At 47.1% G+C, this 21,206-nt stretch overlaps 1 protein-coding gene across 1 annotated transcript in view; it reads right to left on the minus strand.

Annotated features, from left to right (window-relative positions):
- LOC142496046 (sodium- and chloride-dependent betaine transporter-like) overlaps nucleotides 1-21,206 on the minus strand; it is a 91,044-nt gene that overhangs the window by 18,891 nt on the left and 50,947 nt on the right. The window contains exons 5-9 of the mRNA XM_075602329.1: nucleotides 20,367-20,448; nucleotides 19,500-19,632; nucleotides 16,981-17,115; nucleotides 12,308-12,411; nucleotides 2,441-2,565 (exon numbers count right to left, since the gene is read on the minus strand). Coding sequence (XP_075458444.1) covers nucleotides 2,441-2,565; nucleotides 12,308-12,411; nucleotides 16,981-17,115; nucleotides 19,500-19,632; nucleotides 20,367-20,448 — 579 coding nt within the window. The remainder of the gene's footprint in view (nucleotides 1-2,440; nucleotides 2,566-12,307; nucleotides 12,412-16,980; nucleotides 17,116-19,499; nucleotides 19,633-20,366; nucleotides 20,449-21,206) is intronic.

A 21,206-nucleotide genomic window follows, 5' to 3' on the forward strand; every position in this document is an offset into this window, starting at 1 on the left:
GTATGTTCTTTGTGTTTTCTCTGGTGTTGTTCTGCTAGTATTCCTGGCTGCCCTGTACATATTGTGTTATTATTGTTAGTATTTTATTTAATTGTTTATAGCGCCTAAGCACTTTCTTTTGTGTTATATCTCTCTGCGTGTTATTATATCTCTCTGCGTGTTATTACATCTCTCTGCGTGTTATTACATCTCTCTGCGTGTTATTACATCTCTCTGCGTGTTATTACATCTCTCTGCGTGTTATTACATCTCTCTGCGTGTTATTACATCTCTCTGCGTGTTATTACATCTCTCTGCGTGTTATTACATCTCTCTGCGTGTTATTACATCTCTCTGCGTGTTATTACATCTCTCTGCGTGTTATTACATCTATCTGCGTGTTATTACATCTCTCTGCGTGTTATTACATCTCTCTGCGTGTTATTACATCTCTCTGCGTGTTATTATATCTCTGCGTGTTATTACATCTCTGCGTGTTATTACATCTCTGCGTGTTATTACATCTCTGCGTGTTATTACATCTCTGCGTGTTATTACATCTCTGCGTGTTATTACATCTCTGCGTGTTATTACATCTCTCTGCGTGTTATTACATCTCTCTGCGTGTTATTATATCTCTCTGCGTGTTATTCTTTATCTCTGTGTGTTATTCTATATCTCTGTGTGTTATTCTCTCTCTCTGCATGTTATTCTCTCTCTCTGCATGTTATTCTATATCTCTGCATGTTATTCTATATCTCTGCATGTTATTCTATATCTCTGCATGTTATTCTATCTCTGCATGTTATTCTATATCTCTGCATGTTATTCTATATCTCTGCATGTTATTCTATATCTCTGCATGTTATTCTATATCTCTGCATGTTATTCTATATCTCTGCATGTTATTCTATATCTCTGCATGTTATTCTATATCTCTGCATGTTATTATATCTCTGCATGTTATTCTATATCTCTGCATGTTATTCTATATCTCTGCATGTTATTCTATATCTCTGCATGTTATTCTATATCTCTGCATGTTATTATATCTCTGCATGTTATTCTATATCTCTGCATGTTATTCTATATCTCTGCATGTTATTCTATATCTCTGCATGTTATTATATCTCTGCATGTTATTCTATATCTCTGCATGTTATTATATCTCTGCATGTTATTCTATATCTCTGCATGTTATTCTATATCTCAGCATGTTATTCTATATCTCTGCATGTTATTATATTTCTGCATGTTATTCTATATCTCTGCATGTTATTCTATATCTCTGCATGTTATTCTATATCTCTGCATGTTATTATATCTCTCTGCATGTTATTCTATATCTCTGCATGTTATTCTATATCTCTGCATGTTATTCTATATCTCTGCATGTTATTCTATCTCTCTGCATAAAGAACATATACAGACCAGCGCTGGTCTGTATACAGTATGTTCTTTGTGTTTTCTCTAGTGTTGTTCTGCTAGTATTCCTGGCTGCCCTGTACATATTGTGTTATTATTGTTAGTATTTTATTTAATTGTTTATAGCGCCTAAGCACTTTCTTTTGTGTTATATCTCTCTGCGTGTTATTACATCTCTCTGCGTGTTATTACATCTCTCTGCGTGTTATTACATCTCTCTGCGTGTTATTACATCTCTCTGCGTGTTATTACATCTCTCTGCGTGTTATTACATCTCTGCGTGTTATTACATCTCTGCGTGTTATTACATCTCTGCGTGTTATTACATATCTGCGTGTTATTACATCTCTGCGTGTTATTACATCTCTGCGTGTTATTACATCTCTGCGTGTTATTACATCTCTGCGTGTTATTACATCTCTGCGTGTTATTACATCTCTGCGTGTTATTACATCTCTGCGTGTTATTACATCTCTGCGTGTTATTACATCTCTCTGCGTGTTATTACATCTCTCTGCGTGTTATTACATCTCTCTGCGTGTTATTACATCTCTGCGTGTTATTACATCTCTGCGTGTTATTACATCTCTGCGTGTTATTACATCTCTGCGTGTTATTACATCTCTGCGTGTTATTACATCTCTGCGTGTTATTACATCTCTGCGTGTTATAACATCTCTGCGTGTTATTACATCTTTGCGTGTTATTACATCTCTGCGTGTTATTACATCTCTGCGTGTTATTACATCTCTGCGTGTTATTACATCTCTGCGTGTTATTACATCTCTGCGTGTTATTACATCTCTGCGTGTTATTACATCTCTGCGTGTTATTACATCTCTGCGTGTTATTACATCTCTGCGTGTTATTACATCTCTGCGTGTTATTACATCTCTGCGTGTTATTACATCTCTGCGTGTTATTATATCTCTGCATGTTATTATATATCGCTCTATATGGTAATCTATTGTGTATCCTTTTTCATTGAAGGAGTTAAATAGAGTGCCCCTAATGCTGCAGTCCCCTCATTGCATACCAGACTCTGCCACCTGTGAGATGTGGACCCCCTGTTCCTGAGCCATGAACCCCAAAACCGAGAAGATGGCAAATCCTGCCACAAAGCTGGTTATACTGTTCAGAAAGCAGAGAGCGATGCAATCTCTGGAGGAGAGAGAGGTACACAATTATACAGAGACATTGGAGGAGAGAGGTACAGAGCTATACAGGTACATGGGAGGAGAAAGGTACACAGTTATACAGACACATGGGAGGAGAGAGGTACACAGTTATAGAGAGGTACAGAGTTATACAGACACATGGGAAGAGAGAGGTACAGAGTTTTACAGACACATGGGAAGAGAGAGGTACAGAGTTTTACAGACACATGGGAGCAGCGAGAGAGAGGTACAGAGTTATACAGACACATGGGAAGAGAGAGGTACAGAGTTTTACAGGCACATGGGAGCAGAGAGAGAGAGGTACAGAGTTTTACAGGCACATGGGAGCAGAGAGAGAGAGGTACAGAGTTATACAGACACATGGGAGGAGAGAGGTACAGAGTTATACAGACACATGGGAGGAGAGAGGTACAGAGTTATACAGACACATGGGAGGAGAGAGGTACAGAGTTATACAGACACATGGGAGGAGAGAGGTACAGAGTTATACAGACACATGGGAGGAGAGAGGTACAGAGTTATACAGGCACATGGGAAGAGAGAGGTACAGAGTTTTACAGGCACATGGGAGCAGAGAGAGAGAGGTACAGAGTTATACAGGCACATGGGAGGAGAGAGGTACAGAGTTATACAGGCACGTGGGAGGAGAGAGGTACAGAGTTATACAGACACATGGGAGGAGAGAGGTACAGAGTTATACAGACACATGGGAGGAGAGAGGTACAGAGTTATACAGACACATGGGAGGAGAGAGGTACAGAGTTATACAGACACATGGGAGCAGAGAGGTACAGAGTTATACAGACACATGGGAGGAGAGAGGTACAGAGTTATACAGACACATGGGAGGAGAGAGGTACAGAGTTATACAGACACATGGGAGGAGAGAGGTACAGAGTTATACAGACACATGGGAGGAGAGAGGTACAGAGTTATACAGACACATGGGAGGAGAGAGGTACAGAGTTATACTGTCACACTTGCCTCTGATCCGCGCGGAGACCGACTCAGGGAAGCACCACGGGGCAGAGTCATGCGCCCACGCACTGCCAGGGCAGTGCAGGCGCAGCGGCGTGATGGCGGAGCTCCGCAAGACGCATCGCGCACGCGCACGGGTTGCTCGGCAACCAGGAAGCAGGAGAACGTGAGGGAGCTGCTGGAGCCTCCCACAGGCGGAGACTTGCTGAGTAAACCGCATGACGTCATCACGTCGCGACGCGCGGGTTGCCCGGCAACCAGACCTAGCATCAGGAAAGCCTAATTGCAAGCTGTTTTTGATCAGTGTCTCTCTGACACCATTGGTGGACCAGTACACACCCCTGCAAGGTAATTGGACCCTTCCCACATATATACCTGCTTCTGCCTGTCCTTGATTGCTGAGCATAAACTCCTGTTTATGCATTGTGCTCACCGCTGCTGTCTAGTTTTGTCTTGAACTTTGTCTGACCTGTTTGACCCTGCCTGTTACTTGGATTTCTACACTCTCCAGCACTTTGACCCCGGCTTCGTTACTCGACTACTCTACCTTCTATTACCCAGGACCTTGGCTACGAAACTCTACCTACCCGGACTCTCCAACCCTGGAACACGGCAAGTACCCTGACTACCCTGACCTCTCCAACCCTACGACGCGGTACGACTAGGACTACGCATTCCGGACAGGACTGCGTGGTTGTGGGTCGGTGCCTATCAATCCCCACCTCAGCCCCGCGGTCTTCCGTCCTGTTTGTGGTGAGCGCAGCGTGACAATATGCTCAGCCCAACAAACATGGACGCCGCTGAGGTGGCCCGACGCTTAGACACCCATGAGGAATGCTTCCGGCAACTTACCGGCTCATTTACACTAAAAGAACAACTAGTTTCCCAACTTAAACAAGACGTGGATACCCTGACTGAACAAGTTAGACGTCTAACAGTATCTACCACCAACCCCGTTCCACTCGCAGCCACTCCTGCACTTATCACACCTACCTCCGAACCACGACTACCTGCGCCCAACCGTTATGCAGGGGATCCCAGCGGTTGTCGGGGGTTTCTGAACCAGTGTTTCATACAGTTTGAACTAATGCCTTCTCGCTTTCCGGTTTCTCGTACTAAGGTCGCATACATAATCTCCCTGCTGACTGACGCCGCCCTGGCATGGGCTTCTCCTATCTGGGAGCAACGCCCAGATTTGACCTCTGACCTTACTCTCTTCATCACCGAATTTAGAAGGGTGTTTGACACCCCAGGGCGTAAGGTTACGGCTGCATCCACTCTGCTTAATATTTCTCAGGGAGACCATACTGTGGCTCGTTATGCTCTGGACTTCCGGACGGTGGCGGCCGAGACCGGCTGGAACGATGTGGCTCTATCTGCAGTCTTCTGGCAGGGCCTGTCCGAACGGTTGAAGGATGAATTAGCAGCTCTGGATCGTCCCGCTGGACTTGAGAACCTGATAGACCTGTGCATCCGGATGGACCAGCGCCTCCAAGAGAGAAGGATGGAGAGAAACAAACACCCCCGAGGTATACAATCGTCTTCTTTGTCTACCATAGGGCCTCTACTCTCCACAACTCCTGCCCTAGATGAACCCATGCAGCTGGGAGGGACTAGCCTTTCGCCTATCGAGAGGCAACGAAGAAGACGAGCGGGACTATGCCTCTACTGTGGCAATAACGGCCACCTGGTATTCAACTGTCCACTGAAGCCGGGAAACGCCAAAGCCCAGTGAGTATAAGGAGGATCACGCTGGGTACTGCAACTCTTCCCCCTCCTCAACCCTCTACGAGGTTTTATCTACCTATCTCCATATCCGGTGAGACGTTCACAGTACAGACACAGGCCTTTCTGGACTCGGGGTCAGGAGGAAACTTCGTGGACCAAAAGTTCGCCTTCAAGAATAAAATACCGTTGGTACCCAAAGATCGACCGGTAGGTCTTGAAGCCATTGACGGACGACCCTTGCAGCCCGCGATCATTTCCTTACAAACAATACCCCTTAACATCATGACTAGCGACTTTCACTCCGAGACTATAACCTTTGATGTCATTCACACCCCCTCCTCGAACATCATTCTGGGACTTCCGTGGCTCCGGATCCACAATCCTGTCATTGACTGGACAGAGGCCACACCACTTCGTTGGAGTTCTTTTTGCTTGGAACATTGCATGTCTGCTCCAAAGGCAGTGGCAGGAATGGAGGTCACGGATCCTGACAGGGTACGGCTGCCGGGGATATACGAAGATTTCCGCGATGTCTTTGACAAACGTCAAGCAGAGGTACTTCCGCCACATCGGACGTACGACTGGCCTATTGATCTTCTACCCGGGGCCATACCTCCCAGAGGAGGGTCATACCCACTATCTATTCCTGAGACCCAGGCCATGAGAACATATATTCAGGAGAATCTCCAGAGGGGGTTCATTAAGAAATCTTCATCACCTGCGGGGGCAGGATTTTTTTTCGTCAAAAAGAAGGACGGAACCCTCAGACCCTGCATTGATTACCGGGGTCTCAACAAACTCACCATAAAAAACCGCTACCCCCTTCCGTTGATAGCCGAATTGTTCGACAAACTCCAGGGAGCCAGGATCTTCACCAAACTGGACCTCAGAGGAGCCTATAATCTGGTTAGAATCAGAGAAGGAGACGAATGGAAGACAGCATTCAATACTCGCGACGGGCATTACGAGTACCTGGTCATGCCATTTGGATTGTGTAATGCTCCTGCGGTCTTCCAAGACTTTGTCAACGACATTTTCAGAGACCTTCTGGACCACCATGTTATAGTATACCTGGACGATATATTAATTTTTTCCAGATCCATGCCGGAACATATGATGCATGTCAAACAAGTCCTGCAGCGTTTAAGAGAGAACCATTTGTATGCCAAGCTCGAGAAATGCCATTTCCATCAAACATCCACCTCTTTTCTCGGCTACATCATATCGGATACCGGTCTTGCTATGGATCCTACCAAGGTCAAGGCGGTACTCGAATGGCCCTGTCCCCTCTCCCTCAAGGCCATCCAAAGGTTCCTCGGTTTCGCTAACTACTACCGGAGGTTCATTCAGGGATTCTCATCGGTAGTAGCACCCATCACGGCACTCACACAGAAGGGAGCTGATCCTACAAAGTGGACTGAGAAGGCCCTCCAGGCTTTCGAGAGAATAAAGACGGCATTCGCCTCAGCACCCATCTTAACCCATCCAGATCCTTCATTACCTTTTTTTTTGGAGGTCGACGCCTCCGATGTAGGAGCAGGTGCTATACTTTCACAGAGAAAGAATCCTCAAGCTCCACTTCATCCTTGTGCATATTTTTCAAAGAAGTTTTCCTCCGCCCAAAGGAATTACGATGTAGGTAACCGGGAGCTCCTCGCTATCAAGCTGGCTTTGGAAGAGTGGAGGCACTTACTAGAAGGCACAGAGTCGCCAGTCACGATACTTACGGACCATAAGAATCTTCTGTACATTGAGGGAGCACGGCGACTAGGATCTCGCCAGGCAAGATGGTCCTTATTCTTTACTCGCTTTAACTTCCTCATTTCCTACATCCCTGGTTCAAAAAACATTAAAGCCGACGCCTTGTCACGACAGTTCCTGGTAGAGGATAACAAGGTGGATCAACAGGAGACCATTCTCCCTTCCACTTGTATTTTGGCTGCAAATACTTTTAGTGCCTTAACGGACATTACTAAGGCTCAGAACAACATCCCGGCAGGACTCAACGTTCCGGAGGACCGGTTGTTCACTCCCCGTAAATTCCAGAGGAGAGTCATGGAGTGGGGACATTCATCCAAGACTGCAGGCCATCCTGGCACCAAGAGAACTACTGAGTTCATCGAACGCACATTCTGGTGGCCCTACATGCGGAGAGACATACAAGCCTTCGTAGCCACGTGCGCTACTTGTGCTCGAAGCAAGACGCCACACAACAGACCAGCAGGTCTCCTTCAACCACTACCCATCCCAGTACGTCCATGGACACATATATCGATGGACTTCATCGTTGAGTTGCCCAAATCTAGAGGCATGGACACAATACTTGTGGTGGTGGACAGATTTTCCAAACAGGCACACTTCATCCCTATGAAGGGTTTACCCACTGCACCAATGTTATCCGAAGTTTTCATCAGGGAGATCTTCAGGTTACATGGGTCCCCTCAGGTCATAGTGTCCGATAGAGGATCCCAGTTCATCTCCCGGTTCTGGAGGGCGTTTTGTAAAAATCTGGACGTTACCCTACACTTTTCATCAGGATATCACCCCCAGACCAATGGACAGACGGAACGCACCAATCAGTCTCTGGAACAGTTTTTGAGGTGCTTTATCGCTGACACTCAGGACGACTGGGCGGAACTTCTCCCATGGGCAGAATTCTCCCACAATAATCTACAGAACGAATCATCCCGACAGTCACCATTTATGGTCAACTATGGCTTCCATCCGTCGGCACTTCCTTCCCTCATCTCCAAGTCTGGAGTCCCGGCCGCAGAGGATAGGATTCGCCACTTACAAGACCTATGGCAGAAGATCCATCGGAATCTACAGCACGCTGGTATATTACACAAGAGACAAGCGGATCGTCACCGAAGAGAGGTCCCAGGGTACTCTGTAGGACAAAGGGTTTGGTTATCTACCAAAAACATTCGGCTAAAGGTAGCTTCACCCAAACTGGCACCACGTTTTATCGGCCCTTTCCGCATCACCAAAAGGATCAACCCAGTAGCCTATCGGCTTGAACTGCCAAAAAATATGAGGATTCCTTCTGTATTTCACTCATCCCTTCTCAAACCTTATCATCAAGACTCATCCTCCAAAGGACAATCTAAACCTCCGCAAACCATACTGGTAGAGGGCCAACAAGAATACGAGGTTCAGACCATTCTCAACTCCAGAATATCCAGAGGAGGATTACAATATCTTGTACACTGGAGAGGCTATGGCCCAGAGGAGAGAGAGTGGATTCCTCATCATCAGGTACATGCCAACCGCCTCATCTCTGCCTTCCACCGTAGGCATCCTGAGAAACCATCTCTGGTTCGCCCGGAGGTCTCCCCTCAAGGGGGGGATACTGTCACACTTGCCTCTGATCCGCGCGGAGACCGACTCAGGGAAGCACCACGGGGCAGAGTCATGCGCCCACGCACTGCCAGGGCAGTGCAGGCGCAGCGGCGTGATGGCGGAGCTCCGCAAGACGCATCGCGCACGCGCACGGGTTGCTCGGCAACCAGGAAGCAGGAGAACGTGAGGGAGCTGCTGGAGCCTCCCACAGGCGGAGACTTGCTGAGTAAACCGCATGACGTCATCACGTCGCGACGCGCATCGCGCACGCGCGCGGGTTGCCCGGCAACCAGACCTAGCATCAGGAAAGCCTAATTGCAAGCTGTTTTTGATCAGTGTCTCTCTGACACCATTGGTGGACCAGTACACACCCCTGCAAGGTAATTGGACCCTTCCCACATATATACCTGCTTCTGCCTGTCCTTGATTGCTGAGCATAAACTCCTGTTTATGCATTGTGCTCACCGCTGCTGTCTAGTTTTGTCTTGAACTTTGTCTGACCTGTTTGACCCTGCCTGTTACTTGGATTTCTACACTCTCCAGCACTTTGACCCCGGCTTCGTTACTCGACTACTCTACCTTCTATTACCCAGGACCTTGGCTACGAAACTCTACCTACCCGGACTCTCCAACCCTGGAACACGGCAAGTACCCTGACTACCCTGACCTCTCCAACCCTACGACGCGGTACGACTAGGACTACGCATTCCGGACAGGACTGCGTGGTTGTGGGTCGGTGCCTATCAATCCCCACCTCAGCCCCGCGGTCTTCCGTCCTGTTTGTGGTGAGCGCAGCGTGACATATACAGGCCCGTGGGAGGAGAGAGGTACAGAGTTATACAGACACATGGGAGGAGAGAGGTACAGAGTTATACAGACACATGGGAGGAGAGAGGTACAGAGTTATACAGACACATGGGAGGAGAGAGGTACAGAGTTATACAGACACATGGGAGCAGAGAGGTACAGAGTTAATCAGATACGTGGGTTGCAGAGAGAGAGACAGAGGTACAGAGTTAGACAGACACATGGAAGGAGAGAGGAAGAGGTAGAGTTAGGCAGACACATGGGAGGAGAGAGACGTAGAGTTATAGAGACGTGGAAAGAGAGAAAGATACAGTCATACAGACACGTGGGAGGAGAGAGGTGCAGAGTCATACAGACACATGAGAGCAACGCAGGCTGTCTCTAGGAGGCAGAGGTACCACACATACTGTTATTGTTATAAAGTGAGATATATGTATATTCAGTGGTTGACAAATCACCAAAAAATGTACTCGCCACACAAAAAAATCTACTCGCCACCTAGTACCAAACGTGTGCTGCTTGGGCCAATATTTACTCGCCCGGGGGTTAAATCCACTCGCCCGGGGCGAGCAAATGTATAGGTTTGTCGAACACTGTGTATATTATTATAAAGAAAAAGACTGATCCTATCAAGTGTAGCCCCCTTTGGGGACTACTAGTATAAGGGGTTAATGGCCTTAATGGGTTAACTGTGTGGGATCAATCAGGTTACTCCCCTCCGCATCATGTAATGCAGGATGACTACGCAGAAAAGGAAGCCACTCCTTTGTATGCCCTGTAACCAGTAATGTCACCATAGGGAGATAGAAGGGTATATATAGCTCCTCCCGATGTTCTAGAAGCAGGTTCCTCGGAGTTCAGACTGAAGCCTCACTGTGAGTCCTGTAAATAGGTTTGTGTGTATAGTTACGTGTATTAAGGATGGCCTGTCACCAGTTATTGTTTTCAGTTAAGGAACATGCTATATATACTTAGCCCCCATAGTAATGGCCCAAGATTGATCTATGGCCAGAAGGGGAGTGAGCATGTGCTCATCAGTGAGTTCTTAAAGTAGGAGCTCTGGAGCATAATCAGATCGGCCTCACCGAAAGGTCCTAAGTAAGCTCCCGATCCAACAAGTATAGACTAAGAATGTCATGCACTGAAACGGGATAGTGAGCTCAGAGAATAGTGTGTGTCCACCAACAAGGGTCCACCTGAGATAGGGCATTATTGAAGCTATGCAGGAGATTGCCAATCAAATCAATACTAAGGGACACAAGGAAACGTACCTCCAGGGGAAGAAGCACAGAGTAACTATCTGCATATCTGTGCCCAGCCTGCACGGATCCAGTACCCTGAAAAGGTATGAGAAGGAGCAAAGCCATGTGTATATATTCAACCCGAAGTAAACTCCTTTAGAGTCGGGAAGGAAGGTTGCATTTGAGATGAATATATACACATGGCTGTGCTCAGTCTCTCATACCTCTTCAGGGTGCTGGGTCCGTGCAGACTGGGTGTGGATATGCAGATACAATAATGATTGGCGCCGGAAACTTTTAGAGTCGAAACAATAGTTTTAATCACAGCCGTTCATAATGCTCGCCATAGAACAGACACACCACTTCAGACATTAACTGGTATCAAACAATATGGTCACTCCTATGCTGGGGAGGTACTTATGTTTGTGTCTCTTAGTATGAGTTTTGGCAAAATCCGTGCCAGGTTTTCAGAGTCAGTCCGGGATTTTGCTCTTGCTCGCACTCTGTGGCAGAATCATCCATTTTTGCTCCTGGCAACTTCCTTTAAAAGGACAGCCCTGTAAGCAGGAAGCTGCCGAGCAACGTTACAGTTCATGCTGAGTACATGCAACGCGCTTACCTATTGTCTTCCTCATTACCAGACCCGGCTCACGTACCTCGACTATCCTTGTCTTCAGCTTGCTTCGACCTCTGCATCCACACCGACTACGCAACACTGCTGCCAGCCCTGACCTTCGGCTTAGGACTCACTACTCTATCAGGACTCTGTCCCTCGGCTCAGGTTGGTTCTTTCACCTTCCTACCTCAGCCCTGCGGGTCGCTTCCTGCTTGAGACGAGCATCGTCTTGGTATCGGTTAGATTTGCATTCTCCTGCTTAGCTTCAATAATGCCCTATCTCAGGTGGACCCTTGTTGGGATGCAGACTATTCTCTGGGATCACTACCCCGTTTCAGTGCACAGCATTCTTAGTCTATACTTGTGTGATTGAGAGTTTACATACGACCTTCCGGTGGTGCCGATCAGATTGTGATCCAGAGCTTCGACTCTGAGAACTCTCTGCTGAGCACATGCTCACTCCTCTTCTGACCAGAGAACAATCCGGGGCCATTACTAGGAATCTAACTATATAGGGCACGTTCCTTAACTGAAAACAAGAACTGGTGACAAGACATCCTTAATACACGTAACTATACACACACAAACCTACTTACAGGACTCACAGTGAGGCTTCAGTTTGAACTCTGAGGAACCTGTTTCTAGAACATCGGGTGGAGTTATATATATCCTTCAATCTCCCTATAGTGATATCAATACTCACAAGGCATACAAAGGAGGGGCTATCCCTTTCTACAGTACATAGTCATCCTGCATCACAAGATGGGGAGGGGAGTAACCTGAGTCAACTCATTAAGACTGTTAACCCCTTACACTAACTAGTAGTCCCTAAAAGGGGGGCTAACACAAGTTTTCCAGCTGAAATACCAAGGGGAAAAGAGCACCAGAATTATTAGAGAATTAAATTCCATAGCATGGAGAACAATAGTGTGTATGAGTGTGTGAATTTGTGTGTGTGTGTCAGTGTGTGTGTAAATGTGTGTGAGTGGCAGTGTGTGTGTGCGGGTGTGTACCTGTAGCAGTTGTTGTTATACTTGTTATAACTCCCCAGCGCTGTCAAACACCCCTGACAGATGGCGTACGAGAAAAAGATCTGAGTCCCAGCGTCCATCCAGACCTGCGGCATAGACACGTCATGAATAAGGTATGTATCATTTATTTCTATAGCTCCCACCATGCAGATTACATTACAGGCAACTAGTGCTGCCCAGTTAACAGCAACACAACTTATCTTGGGAATTACAAATTTAACATGTCTTATTGCCATGACCCTGGAGCCTGTGGGGAAGCTCCCCTCCTCCTTCCCCGCAACCCACGTATAAACCAATAAACACGCAACGAAGGTCGGGAGGTATAATAGGCACAGCGTTTATTCAAACAAATAATAAACCCCAGTAAGTGCCACCCCTGCCAGCGTGCTCCCTCCCAGGTGAAGGCCGATGGTACCTGTTGCAGCGTACATGCAACTACACACGCGGGGTCTCTTGACAAGGCTTATTTATTTAGCCTTAAAAAAACATACAGCACACAAAACAAAATAGCTTCTCTTCAGCAGACAAAACAAAATAGCTTATCTTCAGCATGGCCAACAAAACAGGTTCTCTTCAGCATGGCAAACAAAGCAGTTTCTCTTCAGCATGCAGGACACAACAGTTCATAAAACATGTACTTTTCAAACAGACCTTATATCAGTAATCTCTTCAGTAACTCACTTCTGTCTGCTGACCAGCTAGGCTGCATGTGTGCACATCCTGGGGTTTTTTAACACACCTTGATTAGGCAGCTGGGATCCAACTAATTGCCATGAGCTTCCCAGCTGAAGTTAACCTCATCACTGCTGCACTGCATACTAAACATATGTCTGCCAGGCATATAGCTGGTGGCTTTTATTTACCCTGTCACAGTACCCAACCCATGGCTCGCAAGATCTACCAAGCCGGGCGTCCCGCCTCCCTGGCCGTTTAGCGAGACTGGGCCCTAGGGAATCACTCACAAATGAGCCCTGCCCAGTCGCCACCAAAGGGCTTTTCTGCACCTTAGAGCCCCAGACTGGCAAGGTTAAAGCACACTAACCCCCACCCCCCACAACAGCCTCCGTGACAAAGGCAAACACACACCTTGAAATGCTCACCTCAAATATGCAAGACATCAAAGTCTCTTTTTTTCTTCATCATCATCATCATCTTTTTTTTTTTTAAAGAAACACCAAATACAACCACCAACAGTATAAAGATACAACCGTAACGGTACCAAACATAGCAAAGGGGCGGGTGGGCTGGAACCTTTCTGGCAGGGAGCAGACCGGTTTTCCCGCACCTGCCCAGAATTTTAATCCCCCAGCCCCTCCCCACGCCCTGACACTGCATTGTTTTATCATGCTATAAACCACGTGACCGTGGGATTTAAATACTGCAGAACATACCGGCACCCCATAACGGGGCCCGTAACACGGGAAATAGGGGGTCCCATGGCAGAAATCAATGCGGTTCAGCCCAGGAGACCCCCTGCTCCACACACTAGTATTAAAAAAAAAAAAAAATAATTGCCGTAGCGACTAGCCACTAAGGCAATAAAGGGGTTAAAGCACAGTAGCTGGTTTATTGGGGGCAGAGGGGGTGAATGAAGCAGGTACTTGGCCCAGGATGGGTGGTTAGGTCTACCGGGAATGTTGCGGGAGGCATTACCCCTTCATCACCATACTCACCCCCAATAAAAACTAAAATAACTACTACCTACCAATAAACAACCCACCCTCTGTACCCCCAACAACCCCCCCACCCACACATACAGTACAGTAATGGGCAAAATTACAATGATCTAGATCTGGATAATAGTGCATTTGCCCATTAAGAATAACACCAGCCAGCATAAAGTAAATAAAAGTTCTACTTACCCCAGCCAGGATGAATGCCGTCCTCTTCTTCCTCCCCATCCTCTCTGTCCTTCGTGGGCAGCAACATAACAATAAAAAACAAACTAATGGCCACTAACCCCTTAATCACCTTAGCCAGGGGTCTCAAACTCGGTCCTCAAGAGCCGCACACAGACCAGATTTTATGGATATCCTTGTTTCAGCACAGGTGGCTCAATCAGTGGCCCAGTCAAGCACTGAGCCACTGATTGAGCCACCTGTGCTGAAACAGGGATATCCATAAAAGCTGGCATGTGTGCGGCTCTTGAGGACCGAGTTTGGAGACCCCTGACCTTAGCGGTTAGTAACCACTATAGTAATTAAGGGGTTAACCCCCTTCCCCCTCTTCCCACCCAGGAGTCCTAACCACCCTCCCCGAGTCAACTACCCCCACCCTCTACCCCATTGTTTGGCAAAGTGGTACACCATGCCCATATAATATGGGCATGATTTACCACTATGGCAGTCAAGCCACCAAAAATACAAATACAAAACAAAACAAGCACCAAAAATACAAAATTAAAATCAAACCAAGCACCAAAATTACAGAACAATTAAATAAACTAAGCACCAAAAGAAATACAACAATTAAATAAACCAAGCACTAAAAGAAAACAATAAAAAAAACAAGCACCAAAAATACATTACAATTAAATAAAAACAAGCATTTGCCTAAAAATCCATTGCCTGTCACTGTATTTACAGTATCTATAGCCCAAAATGGGCATAGACAAACACATTGGCAGTCAATATATATCAAAAATACAATACAAATACCAAAAAAACAAAAATAACATACAATCAATGTTTTACTTACCTTTTGATGTCTTCACCCTCCAATTCCGACTTCAGCAGGAACCTCTTGAGCCTCAACGTAATGCTCCTCAACTTCAGGTAAATTCTTGTCTTGTCTTCTTTCTTCCGTCTTCTCTTCTTAATTTGTATTCCAATCCATTGGGTGGATGTGGTCCCGGCGTCTTCTTAAGGTCAAATGAGACGGGACAGGCCTTATATATGGCCTGTGACGTCAAATTTGAGTGTGATACCATGTGATAATTATTTTATTTTTTAAGGATGTTACGTCATCAACAGGGAGGGAAGCCAGCCAATCAGGCAGGCTCTGCTTCCACCCTTTAAGATGACATCACCAAAAAGAAAATGCCTGCCATCATATGTTACTCCAACCAATCGAATTGTGAGATATACCATGTGAGGCATCCCATGGTACACCCCCACTCTGATTGGTTGTAGTAAACCATGTGACAACTTCTATATTTTTTTAAAGGATGTGACTTCACTCCCTTTCCGAGATGTCACATCCTCTGGAAAATAGTCATTTTGCCCATTACAGTACTGTATGTGTTGGGGTTGGGAGGGTTGTATTTATTTAAATGTATTGCACTGTAATGTTATTTTTGAATGGGGAAAAGCGCTACTAGCCATCTTTGGTTAATAGCACTTTTACCCATTCCGGTTGCTGGTACAGGGGGTGGGTGAAGATTGTAGTTACCCCAGGGTGGTGTTCAGGCCTTGCGGGAGGGTAGCGCGAGGTTGTAACCGCTAAGGTAATGAAGGGCTTAACTTCTACTGCCACCCTCCCGCAAGGCCAAAACACCCACCCTGGGGCAACTACAAGCTTCACCCTCCCCCTGAACCAACAACAAAGCAGTGCTATTTAACCCTTTCATTACCTTAGCACTTAGCCGCTATGGTAATGAAACTGACTGCAATTGTATGCTTATTGCATAGGATTGATACCAGAGACCTGCGGAGATCCGCCAGACCCACGGGGAGCCCTGGATTTCCGGGGCTCCCCGCAGGTCTCCGGAAGTGGGGGGACGTCAAAACTCGTGGCGTCAGAGCTGCGTGACAAGCAGAGTGTCACTCCAGGTGGCCGCTTTTTGGAAGGACACAAGGCGAATCTACCCAGCAAAGACGCGCACCAGGATCCAGTGTCGGAGGACGGTGTATCAAAGATACCACTATGTGCCTATAAGGCACAAACAAATGTGAGTGCCGTCCAAAGGGATTATTACTGCGTATATTGTGCATTAAAACGTTACCAGCGTATTTAATCCTTTATGTCCTCCTCATTTTCGAAGACTCTACTTTACCTCCCAGCACTTATAATATAATATTTTATTCACCACAGTGATTCATCAGTTGTTACTGTGTTTACCTTCAGGGGCTTACTGCAAATGATCAACTCCCTTACCGTCTCTGTTTTTCCTTTGATGTGAGAGCCCCTACTGAAATAATGCGTCTCTAAGGATACATTGCTTTGGTTTCCTTATGAGAAATTGAAGCCGGTGAGAAAATATAAAGGGGAAATGTGAATTCTGCAATAAACAGAACCTTTCTGGTCCGTACGTACAGTCAGCTCAAGACACACATCATTTCTATGGTCCAGAAGTTTGCTTTCAGAACTACACATTGCCGTGCATTAATTGGATAATACTTGGCAGTTGTAATTTTTTTAGGTGAGGGGAGAGGGGGAACATGTACAGTATCTCTAATTTATTATATTGCTGATGGCCCAATAAACAGATTTTTATTGCGATCCGGCTCCCATCACGATTTTTTTCACAGGCAGTGCACCCCTCTATTTCGCCCCCATGGGAGAATTTCCGGTGGTCCCACACAGTACACCTTTCAGGTTAACCTCTCTACGGCTGGAGGCCCGGAGGCGTCGGCTCTCAGTGGAAGGCAGATGTGAGAGGCCCCCGAGAGGTGATAATTATGCACCACCCACAATCACCACCTCGCTCCCCTCACCTGTGGGTCCTGGAGCCGGGTAACATCTGGCTTCAGGTAGAATATGATCCCCTCGTAGGCCCCGGGGAGGGTGACCCCACGAACCAGCAGGATTATCAGCATCAAGTAGGGGAAGGTAGCTGTGAAATATACAACCTGGTACAGAGAAGGGGAGAGGGAGTGAGTGAGGGAGAGAAGTGGGAGTAATGAAGATAAGGAGGGAGAGACGAGAGAGAAGAAGGAGAGAGAGACAAGGGAGAAAGGAGAGAGGAGAGGAGACTAAAATTGGTAACAAATCAAAGAGAAGTGGGAGAGGACAGGAGTATAGTCTCTGCAGAGTGGGGGTTGCGGGTCGCTGTTCCCTGCTCCAGCACTCAGCTCCCTTGTGTGCCCTGCAGAGCATTGCTCCATAACACCTACAGACCAGGTAGATCTCTAATGTTTAACTCCTCCCTCTACTCTGGTGCCTTTCCCTCCTCCAAACATGCAACAGTTATAACATTACTCAACAACAGGAAGCTTGACCCTAACTGTCTTTCTAACTATCGACCTGTCTCCCTCCTGCCTTTTGCCTCTAAACTCCTTGAACGCCTTGTATTCTCTTGCTTGCTCCATTTTCTCAACATCTATTCTCTCCTAGACCCTCTACAATCTGGCTTCCGCACTGCTCACTCCACTGAAACAGCCCCCACTAAAATAACTGACGACCTCCATGCTGCCAAAGACAGAGGTCATTACGCTCTGCTCATATTACTTGACCTGTCTGCAGCATTTGATACTGTGGACCACCCTCTTCTCCTTCATATTCTTCATACTCTTGGAATTCGTAACAAAGCTCTATCCTGGATCTTCTCTTACCTCTCCCATCGTACTTTCAGTGTCTCTTCTGCTAACACCTCCTCCTCTATCGATCTCTCTGTGGGGGTACCCCAGGGCTCTTTCCTGAGACCTCTTCTCTTTTCTCTGTACGCACTCTCTCTAGGTGACCTAATCATGTCTCTTGGGTTTAAATATCAACTCAATGCTGACGACACACAAATTTACTTTTCAACCCCTGACCTTACACCTGCTGTACAGACCAAAGTTTCTGAATGTCTCTCTGCGATATCATCCTGGATGGCCCTCCGCCGCCTTAAACTTAACATGGCAAAAACAGAGCACCTCATACTTCCTCCCAAACCTGGCCCTACTACCTCCTTCCACATTACTGTTGGAACTACAATCATTCACCCAGTAGCCCAAGCACGCTGCCTAGGGGTCACACTCGACTCCTCTCTCACATTCGCCCCTCACATTCAAAACATTTCTAAAACCTGTCGCTTTTCGCTCCGCAATATTACAAAGATACGCCCTTTCCTCTGTTGATGCCCTCATTCTCTCCCATCTCGATTACTGTAACCTCCTGCCTCTCACCTGTCTCCTCTACAATCTATCCTAAACGCTGCTGCCAGAATCACTCTACTCTTTCCTAAATCTGTCTCAGCGTCTCCCCTGCTGAAATCACTCTCCTGGCTTCCGATCAAATCCCGCATCTCGCACTCAATTCTCCTCCTCACTTTTAAAGCTTAAGGCTGAGTCCATAGTGACTGCAGCCGTGCGGAGGCGCGCTGAGGCTGAGGGAAAGCGGGTGCTTTCCCTGACCTTAGTTCGCGCGCCGTCCAGGAGCGGGCCAGTGACGTCACGGAGCTGGTTCGCCCTCATTGGGCGAACCGCTCACATGATCGGCCCCTGGCTCTCGTGAGCGCCAAAACTAAAATTGAATTGTCGGCTACGCTTCCGCACGCCTGCGGAAGCGTGCGCGAGCCCCTGCAAAAGCTGCTCTCATTGCGGCTGCAGGGGCTCACTGCCGAGCGTAAGTGCGCCTCAGCACGGGTCAGCGCCTAAGCGCTGACCATGTCCGAGGCCTTACACTCTTCTGCCTCTCCTTACATCTCAGCCCTAATTTCTCACTATGCACCATCCCGACTCTTGCGTTCTGCTCAAGGATGTCTTCTCTCTACCCCCTTTGTATCTAAAGTCCTCTCCTGCCTTAAACCTTTCTCACTGACTGCCCCACACCTCTGGAATGCCCTTCCCCTCAATACCTGACTAGCACCCTCTCTATCCACCTTTAAGACCCACCTTAAGACACACTTGCTTAAAGAAGCATATGAATAGCACCGTGGATAATACTAGATACATGATATATAAAGCTTGCCCCCCTGCAGACGCACTTACCAGAATGCCCTCCTACTGTCTCTGTACATTCTTCCTACCAATTAGATTGTAAGCTCTTCGGAGCTGGGACTTCTCTTCCTAAATGTTACTTTTATGTCTGAAGCACTTATTCTCTTGATCTGTTATTTGTATTATTTGTTATTTATATGACTGTCACGTTTATTACTACTGTGAAGCGCTATGTACATTAATGGTGCTATATAAATAAAGACATACATACATACATACATACATACATACAAGTTAGGCTCTGTAGGGCCAGGATCTGTAGAGTCAGGCCCTTTAAAGTCAGGCTCTGTTGCTGGCTCTGGTCCTGCACTCACCTTCCCTGTGGATTTGACCCCCTTCCAGATACAGAAGTAACATATAATCCAGGCCAGCAGCAAACACAGAGCCAGCTCCCAGCGCACAGAGCCCAGGTGGTGAATCCCGTCCGACAGGCCCAGGGTGCGTCTCCTAACATGGGGCACAAGGGGGAGGGGGGTTACTTTGTGTGTCAGTGTATCAATACTGATTGGGGGATATTTTATTTGGGTCTATGTTGCAGTGTATTTTACATCAGACATACATGAATACGGTTCTTCCATCAGAGCCCACTCAACACTCAAATGGAGGTATATATCTTCACTGTGCTAAGATCCGGGCCACCCTCCTCATTGTTTTGGGATCTCTCCTCATTATTTTGGTAATATTAGCCCCATTAGGATTATAGCAGGTCTTGTATACGTAACCCAATACCTTGGCCTTTATGGTAACTGCCACTTCCACTTCAGCCTGTGAAGAATGTCAACCCAGATCCGCGGTTAGAGCTGATACGCTGGCATCCGGGGATCCTCGTTACTGAGGCCCTGTTTCGCATGCCGTTTCACAAAGCAACTAGACTGGACTCCCTTAGTCTTCTCTAGGGATCCTAACTAACAAGGTTACTATCCCTGTCTGTAACAGAATAAAGTAGGAGGGCCTGGTCAAAACTATTAACCAAAAGAGCATGGGTGTCTACTCTCCCCGAGGCTCCTCTCCTCTTTTCCTCCAGGAACCTAAACTTCTAGACCAGTCCCTCATCCTTAAAAACCCCAGCGTGACATCCGGATCCCCATAGCAACCCAGAGTGGAGCGAGTAACCCTTTAGGAGGTGGGTTACACATGACATGGAATATATATGTAATATGACATGCACACGGCTCACGCACTCCCAGAATTCCACCACAGGGGACGTAGCATTTTCCGGGAACGTCCAATTCTCCGTCTTTCCACTGACATCAATGCAATTCTCTGTGAGAGAAATAATGCGGGGTGTTAACTGTGAGGGTAACCCCCAGAGACCCGCGGGGATGGACCCCCAGCAAACGTCATAAAGCTTCACAGACAGTTACTGATCCCGCTACTCTCAGTCTGCATATAGCACAGAGAGATATATATCAAGTACTTTTCTACTTACACACATCAGTACAACTACTTTTTATTTATCAACCCCAAGTTCAATTTTACAAGACAAGGGATTTATTCTTTAAGGGCTTTTCACAGTTACATTTGTAGAGCATAAATATTTCTAACGTGAGCTCCAATTTCCCCTTCTGAAAAGTACTAATGCAAAACAAAGTCACAAATGTGCCCGAAATCAATATATCCCGTGAGTTCTGAGCTCCAGTGTCCATGAAGTTGCAAGGTCCCTTATTCTAGACCCAGCTTAACCTCTCCCATCCCCCCTCTAACACACTCTCTCCGTCCGCCCTCTATCACCCCCTGTCCCATACCGCCTCTATCACCTCCTCACCCATCCCCATCTATCACCCCTCTCCCAGCCCCCTCTCTCTCCCTATCCCCCCCTCTATCACTTCCTCTCCCATCCCCCTCTATCGCCCCCCTCTATCACTCCCTCAGCCATTCCCCCTCTATCACCCCTCTCCCTCTTTCTCCCATCCCCTCTACCATCCCCCTCTATCACCCTCTCCCACCCCCCTCTATCACCCCCCCCTCTATCACCCCTCTCCCATCCCCCTATCACCCCCTCTCCCATCCCCCTATCACCC

The sequence above is a fragment of the Ascaphus truei genome, chromosome 5 (assembly GCF_040206685.1).
Source record: "Ascaphus truei isolate aAscTru1 chromosome 5, aAscTru1.hap1, whole genome shotgun sequence".
Classification (NCBI taxonomy): Eukaryota; Metazoa; Chordata; class Amphibia; order Anura; family Ascaphidae; genus Ascaphus; species Ascaphus truei.